Source organism: Poecile atricapillus, chromosome 3 (genome assembly GCF_030490865.1).
Source record: "Poecile atricapillus isolate bPoeAtr1 chromosome 3, bPoeAtr1.hap1, whole genome shotgun sequence".
Classification (NCBI taxonomy): domain Eukaryota; kingdom Metazoa; phylum Chordata; class Aves; order Passeriformes; family Paridae; genus Poecile; species Poecile atricapillus.
In genome coordinates this window covers 50,208,484-50,223,577 of record NC_081251.1, presented here as the reverse complement: position 1 = coordinate 50,223,577, position 15,094 = coordinate 50,208,484, and the positions used below count along the sequence as shown (strand labels likewise).

Sequence of the window (15,094 nt, the reverse complement as noted above, 5' to 3'; positions counted from 1 at the left end):
AGAACTGGCAGTATAATGTATAGGTTAAGGAACAGGCTAATAAGCAGAGAACACAAAGCATATTTCCTTAACAATGAGGGCAGGAAGGGGAGGAAGTCAGGTTGGGAAAAACTGAAGAGTTTCTCCCTTATGCTGTCAATAACAGAGATTACACAAACATGCAATATGCAATCCTGTAGTTGGAACAATTCCTAATGTCTCATTCACTGCAGCAGATAGGCAAGGGCATAATTTTAACATGCAAACTCATGAGTAAGATGCCAGAAGTAATGCAAGGAGCACTTGATTCACAATTCAAACTGTAAAAAGGACTCTTTCTAATTGAGTGCTCAAGCATTTATACAGTTGTTGCATCGAAGGAATAATTTCCCACAAGATGGAGAAAAAAGTAATTTGGCTGAAGGCTTTACTGCAGTGAGGTCTGTAAGCAGAGCCTTAGGTAAAAGCTTAAAAAGAAAAATTGCCAGGAGCTGTATCAGCCATAAAAAGTTTACTCTGGCTCTAAGAGCTTATGGGTCCATGACATATTGTATGCCATACCAGCTTTACATGTAGTAAATTTATTTCTTTAAATATCTGTAAAATGTTTATTTACCTTTAGTTTCCTTCTCTTTTTTTTTTTTTTTTTTTTTTGTCCACTACAGCCTCAAATCAGGTTGTCTCAATTTTTTGTTTCAAATTTTTTTTTTTCCACTCCCAGGTAGCAACTGCTATTGCTCCCTTTGGTAACATATATTTGTAGCTACTTTTTCTCTTTCCAGCCTTTTCTTTAGTACTGTCTCTCTACCCTTCCTTGATGGAAATTACTATCTGAATTGCAGAAATACGTTCTACAATGAAATGAAATTAAATTTCCATTTACTTAAAGCTGTACCAGGTCCAATTATCCATCAGTAATGTATTTTCAGCTAATCAAAGACCACATTCTTCTAGCTTTTTTGATTGCTTTCAGACACCATATATTGGTTTATATTGAGAATATTAATTACATTAGTAAGAAATAATAATCTCTATAGTGATAAATATCACAGACTTATACAATTATTTGAATTGGAAGGGATCTTAAAGACAATCTCATTCTAACCCCCTGCCATGGACAGGGAAACCTTTCACTTGCTCAGAGCTCTATCCAGTCTGACCTTGAAAGCTTCCAGGGATAGGGCATCCACAACTTCTCTGGGCTACAAGTTCCAGTGGCCTCACTATCCTCACAGGAAAGAACTTTTTTCTATTATCTGATCTAAACCTACCCTCTTTCAGTTCTAAGCCATTCCCCCTCATCCTGTCACTGCACGCCCTTGCAAAAGTCCCTCTCCATCTCTCCTGTAGGCTCCCTTTGGGTACTGGAAGGCTGAAATTAGGTCACCCCAAAGCCACCTCTTCTCCAGACTGAACAATCCCAATTTCATCAGCTCTTCCTCACAGGAGAGGTGCTACATTCCTCCACCTGATCTGCAAACAATGCAGAAAGGAATTATTTGTAGTTGGGGAGCAAGTTGAAATTGACCTGCAATTCAAATAAATGTGTCCCTTGAAATGGATACATAATTATATCAAAAATAGAAATAAGTTTATTTTAAGTATGAAATTCAGAACCAATTGTACCCAAACAGCTTTTCACTTGTGTGGATCTTTGTCACCACATTCCATATGATAACACTCACTTTTATGTGAGTGTCACCACACTCCTTTTATGATAACTTGTTTTACTCACTTGATCTCCGTGCCAGAACTGCACCCAAAGCAAGAAGCAGAAAGCAAGGAACATTCCCCTATGGGAATGTAGCCCTTCCTTCCTATTGTGCTCTTAAACTTCACATTCCATGTCTAGGTAAATATGCATAGGGACACCTAGCATGCCATTAATAAAGACACAGACACTGGTATAGGTATTACCTAGCACTCAGGGACCCAGGACTGTACAAAACATGACAAGGCAATCTGAGAGTCTGTCAATATCTAATAACTACCTCATAAAAATAGCTTTAAATAAGATGGTTACATATTAAAATAACTTTTAATAGACATATATACTAGTTCTTAATAGGCCCCATTTATAAAACAGAGATGATTTGCTTTACTAAACACGAATACTTAAATTGGAAATATATTTTTATTTTGTGACATTCTTGGTATCAATCAACATCAATTTGTTAGTTTCTTAACGCCAGTTAGAATAATTTTAAAACTCTTGGAAGTCATCCTTTTTCAGCCTGCACTTTAATCTTGAGCTAAAAGGGAAAAACCTTACCAACACTAATTGGTATCACAAAATCCATTTTTATACTACAAGAATCAGCTCTGGTCTAGTTAATGTAGTTCAAAAGTGCATCATTGCTGTTATGTTGGTCAGATACAGTAATGCTTCATTCTGTTTTTCAGTCATTACTTAAAAAAAAATTCAGCATAGTTAAATTTAGTTATCAATCTATTTTTATAGTTGTTTTCTTTTTAAATAAATTCTGACCCAACAGCTAAGTGACCAATAGAGTTATTGCCTATTTTTAAAACTGTTATTCTGGTGAGATGGGAGATACCATGCTGAAAGGTTAAATGAAATGTCATTAAAGTTTTTTCTTTCTTAACTTGGTTTTAGGTAGCTGGTTGTTAGAATGCCCAATTAGTCTGAAAGTTATTTTCCACAAAACTGTTGTGTGTTTTCTCACCTTTCCCCTTTCACATCTAATTCCTGTTTTTATAGGTTAAATTATGAAGGATTTCTTTAAAGCAGAATTTGTTTAAAGCACAGGATTTTTTATTATTTACTTATTCTTTAAAATTTAGGTATGTTTTCTAGTAGGTACCTAGTGGTAAAAGCATACAATCAAGGTGGAAACAAGGGGTTGAGGAATTTTCTGAGCTAATAGTGGCTCTGGATCTGGACAGAAAACATCCTTACTAAGTGCTTTACAAAGTATAGTTTTCAATGTGACATTCTTGGCAGAAAAAAAAAAAAACAAACCAATATGTAAAAATTGTACAATTATTCTACTGATGCTTCTAATTTAGAGAGGATTTTTTCATGCTTATAGGAACAACCTTTACAAATGCTTAAATGGGGAGAAGTAATTACAATCACTACTTTCTCTTTATGATTTTTTCTTTTTAAATCCTGGCTTTTTTGTTAACGGTTGTCTGTAGTGATATCTTTTAATTGTTTTTCTCTTGTATAATGCATGTTGAGTACTGTTTCTGGATCTTATGATTTCAACAGAAATCAGCTAAAGCACTAATGGATAACTCAATGCATGACAGTCATCTCTTCTCCATTAGCATTTAAAGAGTAATACCTTACTTTGTGGGCTTCTAATTAATGTTCTCTTCTGCATCTCCTCTGATGTTTTAATTCTGTTCCTGCCACAACAGAAGGTTGCCTTCCTGGATTTTGTCATTAGTGACCATACATTGCTAACATCACCAACTTTCAGTTCCCTCTAGATTTGTGTATTTTTATTCCGCTTAGGTTTTTTTCCCCAGAAATCTCAGTGGGACCCTGCTCTTGATAAATAAGTACAGGATTTCAGTTTGGAAGGGGAAACCCATTGGACTGTGGCAATGCCATCTAGAGTCAGAGGCCTAACATCATTCACTGAACAGACTAAGTGTTTTGAATATGGGTTATGACTGCATATAATTTACATGAAATTATATCAATAACGACCTCCTTTAAGTCAGAATTAAAACGGGAAGTACAAAAGATGAAATGATGGCTAATAACTATTGAAAGTTAAATTACTGTTGAAAGCTAAATTACCTGAAACTGTTTAATGTAGAAAGGGAAAAAAATAAAATAATTTAAAATTTGAAGTGTATTTTGTATGTCTTTCCAACATTTTTATAAAACGTACCCATTTTTATAAAACTGTAAATTGCTCAAAGCTGAAGCAAAATTAGTCACCATTACTGATGTGTGTTAATCTGCCTTGGTTTGTCTGCACTTTGAAGTATGCAAGCTCATATTATCCATTGCATTTTATGAGCAAAGGCAATACAGAGCTAAAACAACCAATATACAAGACAGCTTTGTCCTTTGCACTTTACCAAATGGGCTTTGGTTTGAGATCATGTCCTTCTGCAGGCCATAGAGACCCACCTCATCCGAAAGTCAAGCGGGGGCCTGACGTACATTGCCGAGTGGAAGGGCGGATTGCTGGAACACAAGATGGGACACCTCACTTGTTTTGCTGGAGGCATGTTTGCTCTGGGAGCAGATGGAGCACCCAGTGACAAGACAGGCCATCACATCGAGCTGGGTGCTGAAATTGCCAGGACTTGCCATGAATCCTATGACCGTACACGTGAGTACCATGTTGTAGAGTTCAGCTGCACAGCTTGCCTTCATGAAGGCAGCCACTGGTGCTTCAGCAGAAAGCTGAATGAAAACTGTAGCAAGGTGAGAGCTGTTTATCCCTTCTGAGCAAATGCTGCCTGGCTTTAAAAGTAACTTTTAAAATGGCTGCTCTTTTTATAAATAATTTCTGTGCACCTGAAGTGTATCTCCACACTGTAGTAATTGACATGACTGTTACATAACAGTGATTAACAAGCTTTTTTTATGGTGCCAATTTCTGTATAGCTGAATAGAAGTAAGAGAGGGACTCTGTTCATTTATGTACCAATATAGGTAATGATCACGTTTTATGCACAAAAGAATATTTTACACTCAGTTCTGTTGATACAATGCTGCAAACAATAGAATTGCACAAAGAAAGTGGATTTCTGTAGAGGAAATTTCTTTGGATTTTATCATCTTCATATAGAAGTAACCCTGGCAGCATTTCAGGTCCCAGAGTGTATTTTCCAGTTTGATATAGAAAAGTAAATATCCTCCTCATCTTTTAGCCAAAATTTCACTTGTTGCTAGTTACATGAAGTCTTTCAGAATGCAAATGTTAGCATTGCTGTTCAAACTGTAGCTGCCAGTTAAGGCATTGGTAAAGAACAGCTCTGTCCTACTCCAGATTATTTATAAAATATTAAAAACAGGAGGAGCTGCAGTATCTTTCATAAATTATATTGTTTTAGGTAACCTGGCTTTGTGCCACATAACAGCCTAGTTTGATTTGGTAATTTGGAGAGTTTGATTTGGTTACATAATTTGAAACCTTTTTTAATGCCTTTATTTTATTCTGTGCTTTTTTTTACTGGCTAGGAATGAAACTGGGACCAGAAGCCTTCAGATTTGATGGTGGTGTTGAGGCCATTGCTACAAGACAAAATGAGAAATACTACATCCTACGACCAGAAGTCATTGAGACCTACATGTACATGTGGCGCCTCACTCATGATCCAAAGTACAGGGACTGGGGATGGGAAGCTGTTGAGGTAGTGTTCTATTGGACATTTTCATTGTTAAATCCTAGTAATATTGTAAAGTGAGCTATTGAATGACATTGTTCAGCAGTTGGAGACTGAATACTTATTTTAAATCAGTGATATCAATTCATGTTTCCAGGAATTCATTTGCCAAATAGATGACATTTTGACAAAACCAAATACTGCTGATACTGTGTAATAGAAAGGTACCTTGTGATGTGTCCTTCTTAAATACTTCTAGGATTAGGGGTCATATTTGGATGTACTGTCCAAGACACTGAGTGTTGCTGCATGTGCATACACATGTCAGATTTGAGCCTTGGATATGGAAATGCATTTTCTGAAATGTATTTTCAATAATTGTATGAAGGTGATTTTAATTAAGGTGACAAAAGCCAGATAGTACCAAACATAAAACCATGTCACTTTCAAGAAGCATAACTTATTTGGAAAAAAAAATCCCTAAATAATAGCAATCTCTTCTAGATTTGAAATTTTTTTTGTCCCACTGGCTTTTGAGCTTCAATCAGTCATGCTGAACCTAGCTATTTGTGCTTGTCTGGCACAAGCAAAAGGGCAGCTAGTCTGCAGTGCAAAAAGTGGGCTTGCCAAATCTATTGTTTCCCTTATTTCAGCAGTTAATCACTCTTACTCTTAAGGTTGGGAGGCTTTAGATTTACCATGTTTCATCCTCCAGGTATGGGTCCTTATTATGCTTCTCTGGAGTTCTCTTCTGTCCTCCTCACAGTGATGTTGTCCTTGCTAAATTATCAGACATCTGATAGGAAATACAGCAAGCTGAAGAACATTGTTTTTCTGGCTCTGTGTACTTAAGAAAAATGAAAAAAAAATATAAATAAATCAAAACGCTCTGAAGTATTTTGTTCTCAGTGACCTCTCTTGTGCAGAGGTACTGCTTTGCAGGATTATTTTAAAAATGTCCTGTTTGTCAGTTTACCCAATACCTCTTGCTTCTATAAGTGTGTGATTACTCCACTTCTTGGAGAGGCTTACACCACTGCTTATGGAAGGTTGCTCTACTCTGAGGGTAGAACACGTAGGATTGTGTCCTACAATTTCTCATCCTAAGGGACCCTACTAGAGAGCTGTTACTGGGTTATGACCAACTCCCTCCACAGCAATCAAGGTCTGTAAATGTATTCACTATTCACTGTATAGATTCTTATCATATCAGAAATGTGCAAATGCTATTGAGCATTGTGGAAAAAAGGGTATTTCAAGCCTGGTACTTAGATATCCTCCAGGAATTAAATTTAAGGCAAAATCTGATTTTCAAAAAAGAATAGTTATATTAACTATGCTTGTACTCTCAAACTTCTTGCCTGAATGTTCACAGTTGTTCCATACCTGCACTGAGCACTGTATTCAGCTAGGTAGATTGTAGTTATTTAGGGCATTGTATTTGCCTCCCTCAGGTGTTGGCTCTGGGGTCCTGAAACAATATGCTTCTGAGTTACTAATTCCAAAGCAATCGGGGTTTTAAAACCTCTTATTTAGAGGGCTGTTCCCTTACTTTCTTCTTTGCTAACACCACCCATAGGCACACATTTTACTACTGGAATCTTCCCAGGCAGATTTTAATTGGCATATTTACAATGGCTGTTTGTGGAAATCATCCCATCAGGTTTCAGCAATGCCAACTGCTCCTGCTCCAGGAGATGTTTTCCCTGACTCATTGTTACTGCCCACACTGATAACATTGTTATAAACAATTGAAACATTTTCCTTATTATTATTCTTTACCCATTTGGTTCCGTTTGTTTGTGTTTCTTTCAAGTTGGTACACTTGTTTAGTGTCTTCTCGCTCCCCACGTGTTCCTTGTTTAACATTCTTGTGGTTATTCTCAATCTGGCTCTAACACAGGCTGTGTGTGGGAGATGCAGCTGGTCCCATTCTGCCCGCAGCCCATCTTCCACTGTCCTAATGTGCAGTTGGGTGTTTCACAAAAACAAATCCCACAGCTTTCCAGAAGTTATACAGTCAGTTGTAGGTTTAAAATAATTTTTCTTCCTGTTTTGTCTTGGTGTTTATAACCATACAGCTCTACCTCATATAATGTTTTTTTGTTACAGCACATATCATGCTAGCTTACTGTAACTATTTCATAAATTCTGTTCCCTCTTGCTCCTTAACTGTTGCCCCAAAGAGCACCTGACCCTTTCTGTCCTTGGGGAAGTCCCCAAGCACTGAGAGTCATTGGTTTAATTACCAGTACATGTTGCACAAAGGGGAACCTGAGATTGAAACAAGAAAAAAGAGGAAACAATGATCAGACCATTTGGGTTTTGTCCAAATAAAGTTATTCTTCAGGTGTTTCATGTCCATTTTCAACTCATTACTCTGCCAAAAAGAACCCATTAGGTTTTTTCCCAATGCCCTTGTAGTAGAAAAGGAGGCTGGTTTAGAGTCATGACTTCTAAACTCTCTGACAAGTCTCTTAAGTCTTTCTCTAACTTTATAGACTAAAAAAATGTTATAGCCTCTCCTTTTTTTCTTTGTGAATTTGCTTTGCTGCTTTGAGTCCAAGATAATTTTGTATGTACTTCAGCAGCTGGAGAAAATGCAGTTATGACCACCAGCAATATCCACTGTTACTGAGTCAGAAAGGTTTTATCAGCTTAGCTCATGAAAGCCTCCCTTTCTGCATTATAAATGTGGCACATATTTTAAATTTGTAGCACTTCCTTTGTTTTTCCCTTTATGATAGTTTGAGACTGTCAGCCAGTTTTCACTGTGCTTGATGTTTTCCATTACTGCATCATAACTGATCCTACCCACCCTCATTTTCCAAGAACTACTTATTTAAAATGTATTTGATTCTGCCCACCACTACCCCTATCACTGTGAACATCACTGTACTCTCAAACTCTCAAAAAGGAAATGGCACAAAAGCCCCTCACTGCCAGGATGGTTGACAATTTAGAGCCTTTTTGTCCTACTAATCCTGCAGGTGGATGTCCTGTTTCTTTAGTTAGGTGGAAAGTAGCTTTGAGAGATGAGATGCTTCATATTTGCATCAAGTAGATACCACCAGAAGGCAAATATGGGGCAAGTTATCCCCTTAGTTTACGTCATAGCAGTGCCTCCAGGTACCTTTATGACACCTCTGAACTCAAAGAAGGCTCTAAGTACGTTAGAGCATATAAATGGTAAATACAATTTGCTTTTATTTTGCCTCACCCTGTTTAGAATGCAGATATTTCCTTGCATAGCAGACTTATCCTTCAAGTTCTAGTTCTGCTATGCCTTGAAAAACATCATCTTTTGTTTGATACTGAAAATCCAGACACAGATGCAGCATTTTGAATTTGTTGCAGGTTGAAGTAGACAAGAGGGAAGGAATACCAGCCAGAGGAAATTACTTTTTTAAACTTTAGAATATTTGTCACTTAGTAAAATTGTCCAGGAAATTTAAAGAACCTAAAGACGCATAAGAAAAGACAAATAGGCTGTTATATTTTAAAGGATCTCTTCTGGAGAAAATTCCCTTTTAAATATACGATAGGCAGCTTACTCTCCAGTGAAAATTAAGGAGAGCCTGACATGCAAGCCAAATGTGTGCAGACAACTACAGGGACTCCAGCAAAATCAAGGACATTTAGGATATCTACTCACAGCAAAACACAGATCTTAAAGAATCTTTAGAGCAGGGGAAGCTGATGAATACCTCAGTAAATATGAGACTTTTAGTCCCATCTGTCTTCAGAAAATACTTATTCTGCCTTTTTAGCTAGTGTGTTTTCAAATGCAGCATCTTTCCCTAAATAAAATCCACACATCCTGTACTCACTTCAGTGATATTTGTAGTAACTTCAGAAAGGGAGGAACTAGTTATCTCCTGGCTCTCTTTGGGGGGGATAAAGCCCCAGGTATTTCTGCCTGAATGTTGTTGTCCCAATACCAGAACAGAAAACACTCTGTTTCACAGTATTGTGATCCTGAGTGAATGCAGTCATCCAGCATACTTACTGTCATTTTTCATTGCAAGAAGTTATTTAGGGTTAAGTACCATTTTCTGAATTTGTTTTTGAATAATGATTTAATATATCTTGAATTCTCTTTACTCCTTCCTTGTACTGTGTGATACCACAGTTACTGTAAAAGAGAATAAGAAAAATGAACAGAGTAAGAATACTTGTGGCCTTTTTAAATCGGTAAATTATAAAGGAAAAAAAGATTATTTAATATTTTTAAATATAGTTGTGATAAGGAAACAATACTCAAATAAGGTATTGGATAGCAGTATATTTAAAGCAGTTATGGCTCATACTGCTATAGGCATATAGGTATATGCCACCTATAAACTATAGGCATATAGGTACCACCTTTCTATTGCAAACACCTAATATAAAGAAAAGCAACAAAGCTGATTAAATAGTCCCACTGTATGTATTCCACAGTTCCAGCATCTTTTTTGCCCTTTTATATATACTCTTCATCTGACCATTTTTCTCTTTCAAAAACATATCTTCTTCAAAATATAGGACATTCCTGTGAGCAGAAAATAAATTGTATTTTTAGGTGGCCCGTGTATTCCTTTTTATTGTGAAATAGGAATCAGGCATCTGTTTTACACCTCTTAACTGAATAAAGAGTTTGGAAACTAGCTAGAGAAAAACACATTGTTATTGTTACAGCTAAATTATGTTGTGTTAAGTCCTGGCTTTCTGTCTACTCCTGTGTAACAGACAAAGCTTTTTCAGAGAGGTAGCAAAGAAAAATATGACTGCTGCACAAAAGAAATCCAGTCAGAGCCCAATATCGGTGGTTTCCCATTGAAAAATTAAATAATTGCAAAGTGAAGCCATACAACTTACACAGAAAATGGAGTTGCCTTACCTTTTTTTTTTTTTTGAAGGGAGGTAAGGAAAAGACTGATCTTTAGTATGGTGTTCAATTATGTCACAATCATTTTAAGTACCAAAATATGACCAGGAAAGGTATAGGTAACACCATTTCCAAAGGCTGAGAGATTGGGAGAGAAAGGCTATTGTTACTCCTGTTAAAAATGGGAAAAATAATATAAGTGAAAATCCATATGTCTTTAAATCCTTATACCCATACATCTTTCCTTCTGAAAGCTGTTTTGTGTTCACTTTTTATTCATTTATTATTTTGCTTCTCTTCCTAAATGTAAAATTAGGCAGGTGTACTTATGTCTTTTTTTAAAGGGTTTTTTATCTAGAGCTTTACCAAGTTTTCATCTTTTTATCAAAAAATTGTGGCAATTCTTTTTTGCTAATTTTATTGTCAAACAGAAAAAATGGACATATTATTCACTTTGTTAATCCCACTGATTCGGGTGTTTTCTTCCCTGCTTCAGGCACTGGAAAAACACTGCAGAGTGGATGGTGGCTATTCTGGCATTAGAGATGTTTATAACAATCATGAAAGCCATGATGATGTGCAGCAAAGTTTCTTCCTTTCAGAGACACTCAAGTAAGTTAAGAAACTTGACTTGCATTAATGTGAAGTAGTTCTATGTATCGTCTTTACAGATAAGTATTTATCATTAGTACCCTTGGCATTCACATAACAAAATCTGAGTGAAATAGCAGAGCTTTTCATAGATGACAGGAAGCCAAATTGCCTTTTTTTTTCCAATCTGTCAATAAACTAAATTCCCTGACTTCTGCAAATTATCTTTACTTCTGATAAAGGTACTTGATAGTTTCTGAGACATTGCAACTCCTATCTTTGATAGGATCTAATTATATATGCCAGCACTAATGAAACAAATTGACTAGACAGAGAATTTATCAGGCTTATATTGCATACTTTTCATTTTAAAACTTCAGAAAAAGAAGAACAAACAACTTCCATGGATAGCTTGCATGGCTTGTTAAGAGAGAAATCCAAAAGCTTTCATTATCTATCATCATCTCCTAAATTTTTAATGAGATTAAAGTTTTGTCTTGATCTCTTCAGTTCTGGCTATTTTTTTTTTTTCTTTTCTGTGCAAGAAAAAATCAGTCATGCCATCTCAACAGGAAGTCTAATACTCAAGTAAATTAAATATGAATTATGAATTATTATTGTGTTTTCATGAAAATCACTTTCCTGATGTAGTCTCATTTCCTGTTTTTTTTTTCTTGCCAGGTACCTGTATTTGCTCTTCTCTGAAGATGATCTTCTTCCACTTGAACACTGGGTCTTCAACACAGAGGCTCATCCTCTCCCTGTTCTACACAAAGATGATGGGAATAAAGAAGAAAACCAGAAATAGATGAAGATTAATTTATACTTTGATTCATTCCTTACATTTCCAGGACTTGGGCACATGATTTGGTTTTAAAATCCTAAGTTAAATTTTTTAATCAAGTGTTTTGCAGTCCGTTTTCTTTAACAGTAAATTTTTATGAATGTACCAACTAAATTATGATAAAACCTCAATCCTCTAATTCAGATTGATAGATTCTTAGAAGCGAAATAGGATATCTTCCCAAATTCTGTTAGGCTGCAGTGTCATTTTGGTGAAAAAAAGCAGAAGGTCTGCCTGTTACTTGTTTCAAATTTGCTTTTAATTTGACTGCAAAATTCTTCTCTCCTCTGTGAGGAGATGTATGCTTTAAGCTGTAATATTTTGCCATGTTGCAAAAAGCCATATTGAATTAAGTATAAAGAGCTTTTTCCTTTTTTTTTTTGATTTTGTTTTGTTTTGTTCTATGTTAGTTTGTTTTGTGTGTCATCCAGGACAAATCTTGTGACTGTGACAGCCTCTTCTTATGCGGGTCTATCATTACTTGCTAAAGTATCTGATGTATTTCATTGTCAATGAAGTCTACATAGGGGTATTTTCATCTCATGCAGACACAACTCTGAAACTGCAGTATAAGTTGAAGGTAGATTAAACTAGTTTCTATGGATTTAGCACATTAGTTAGCACATCTTGGTTTTTCAGGTTTTGATTAGAATATTATAATAGAATAAATTGTTTCCTCCCTTTTCTAAATGGTGTTATTCTTATGTCTTTAGTCAAGCTGCTATGGAGTAAAATAAGGTAGTCTTTTCATATTAAGAACCTTCTTTATATATTTAGTCCAGTAGCTTTCATTTGGTTGGTTGGCAAAAAAAAACACTCAATGACATTTTCCTGGAAGCTTAGAATTCTATCAGATACAATTTTTTTTTCTGTTACTTTTGCAAAGATTTGGGTAGGTTCAGACTTGACACCAGACTTGATGGTGAATTGTCACAAAGCAGTTTAATGTATCTATATGAATAAAGGTAGATGTTCAAATGCCTTGAAGAAAACCTGCCTCTTCAAAAGAAGATAAGTCATTCAGAGAGGAAGTTATCCTGCATTGAACTAAAACTTTCTGGTAACACTGTCAACACTGTCTTGTCTTAAGTAACAGAAATGCAGCGTGCTTTAAAAATATTCCTTAGAGTAGAGGTCTGGCCCACTAAGAAAGGTAACAGCTTTGCCAAAAACGTTTTGCTTTGTGGCGTCACCAAAGGGAAAAAGAAATGAGGCATGATTAATTCCTGTTTCTACTTGGTTTGAAGTGGTTTACATGATTTTTAAGTCTACCTGTGTTTTCATTTAGTGATAGGATGACTTCCATACATTTCAGGTAGGAAACACCTGGCTTCCCATTCTGAGAAAGAACATTATTCATTGATTGGACTGCAGTGAAACAAATCTGGTTCTGAACAGTAACGTTCTTGAATGGTATTTAGTAAGATAGCTCACATGTCCAGCATTGCTAATCACAGCTGAGGGAACACATTTATTTAGGCTTTAGAGTACATTTTTTCTACACTTATAGAGAGGTCTGCAGTGGAAGTTCTCTTAGGTATAAGCCAAAAATAACTAATTACACTTTTATATATAGCGGCTGGAAGCTGACCCATAGATTTTGCCCTCAAGTCTGTAAAGAGTCTATAATGACTCCCCTGCTGATAGAGGAGATGGCACATGACACACAGGATGCCAAAGACTTTGGTGTAGGAGGCAAGGCAAGGATCCAGGCTTGGCAGAGCTGGGCATTCCTACATGGGAGTTATTGGGGCACCTTGGTGAGCCTGGGCCACCCAGCACTGGGAGAATGGATAGAAATGGATGTGCAGGTAAAGCCTGCTTACATAGAGACAGCACAGCTGCTCAAAACTTTTTGATCCACTTTTTTTTAATTATTATTATTATTATTTTATTTTTTAAAGTATGGATTCTCTCATGTCACAGCAGGCTTCTGAACCCAATCAAGCAAGGATGAGGTCTTGACTCTCTCTGTTGAAAAACAGAGTTCTGCTGCTTTTGATTCTCCAGAATTTGTACCACTGGAGGACTATACTTCTTTGTATTTCTTTATAAATAGTACTTATAAAGGAGTTTTTTTTCACCTCCCTGAACCACCATAGCTGTGGAAGAAAAACAAAATATTTCCTCTCTTTTTAACATGCAATAATAATTACTTTTTTCTTACTTATGTTTATTGGGTCACCTGCTGCTATTTCCTCCCACATGCATGTGCTGCTTTAGACCTTGTCTCAGTTAAAGAACTACAAAAGCTCGGACGAAACAGTGTTTGAGAAGTGTTTCCTAAGCCACTTTCTACATTGTTTTCTTGACCTAGGTTTGTTTCCCCCAGCTGTCTGTAGTGATCTTGCTGGTACTTAGCAAGCTGAAGGGAAGAGTAGAGAAACAGACTTCAGTTTGGAGGTCTTCCCCATGTTTCAAAAGCAGCTCCAATCTCACAGCTCTGTATGCATTGGGTCTTATGTACTTCATATAAGCATCATGACAGTTTCCTTGTAATACAGACATTTCATATGAATTTTTCTTAGCATGGGAGTTAGGATGATTTGAAAGAGCACAAATTTGATGTGGTATTGGTATTCAGGTTGTATGTACAAACTGCACTATACTGTACTTTTTGTAAACTAATGTAAGTAGACGAGAAGATTGTACAACGTGTAGATCTGCCAACTGTAAGAAAAAAACTTTTCATAAACTTAGAATATATCAATTTTTCTTTTTTTTTTAAATATTCCCAAAACACCAAAGTTAGAGCAAACATTTTTAAACAGTCCATATTTACCACTGCTTGTTAGATCAGTAAGATTACATGCATTTTAATTCCCATTCACTTAACTAACTTCATGGAAGTAGCTAGTGATGGTGACTTTGTGTTCCCAGTCATTCATAAGAGCAAAAGAAATTGCTTATTTTTGGGGCTTGGGGGGGCAGGGGGAAGAAGGCAGTGATATGGAGACATTATCTTCGCATAAACACACTGCCCACACTTCTTCCATTTCTTTGTAGCATAATAATGTGTTTAAATCTGCACATGTTAAGTCCCAAGAGGTAGATCCCTTTAAATGGCACCAACATTGTTTCACAGGAAAAAAAAAAAATTTTTTTTGATTGTTTGTGAGATAAGTATTGCATATGTGTTGGTTATACACAGATTTTTGCAATGCCCAGTGGCTCACTGTTTCTATGGTAACTTCATATATATCCATTTCTATCATGTATTTAAATTGGTTTTGATTTGTACATATTCCATTTAGTCTTTTCATCTTTATATAAACTGAAATTATGGAATACCTAATAGATCAAGATGCTTAATTTTTAAGAACTTATATTTGTAAAAATTTCTCTATTGTGAATAAAGTCTTTTAATATATCTGTTCAACTGGTTATAGTTTTTCTTATGTGTTTCAGAAGTAACTACAGGAATCTGCTGTACTCACAAATTTTTGTCAGTACTCTGTGTACTTGTTAAGATGCTCTTCTTAATTAATATCAGT

General features: G+C 36.0%; 1 protein-coding gene across 1 annotated transcript in view; it reads left to right on the top strand.

Moving 5' to 3' along the window:
* MAN1A1 (mannosidase alpha class 1A member 1) overlaps window positions 1-14,286 on the top strand; it is a 141,013-nt gene extending 126,727 nt beyond the window's left edge. The window contains exons 9-12 of the mRNA XM_058834785.1: window positions 4,079-4,298; window positions 5,153-5,325; window positions 10,662-10,777; window positions 11,438-14,286. Coding sequence (XP_058690768.1) covers window positions 4,079-4,298; window positions 5,153-5,325; window positions 10,662-10,777; window positions 11,438-11,564 — 636 coding nt within the window. The 3' untranslated portion in view covers window positions 11,565-14,286. The remainder of the gene's footprint in view (window positions 1-4,078; window positions 4,299-5,152; window positions 5,326-10,661; window positions 10,778-11,437) is intronic.
* Window positions 14,287-15,094: the final 808 nt, after the last annotated feature.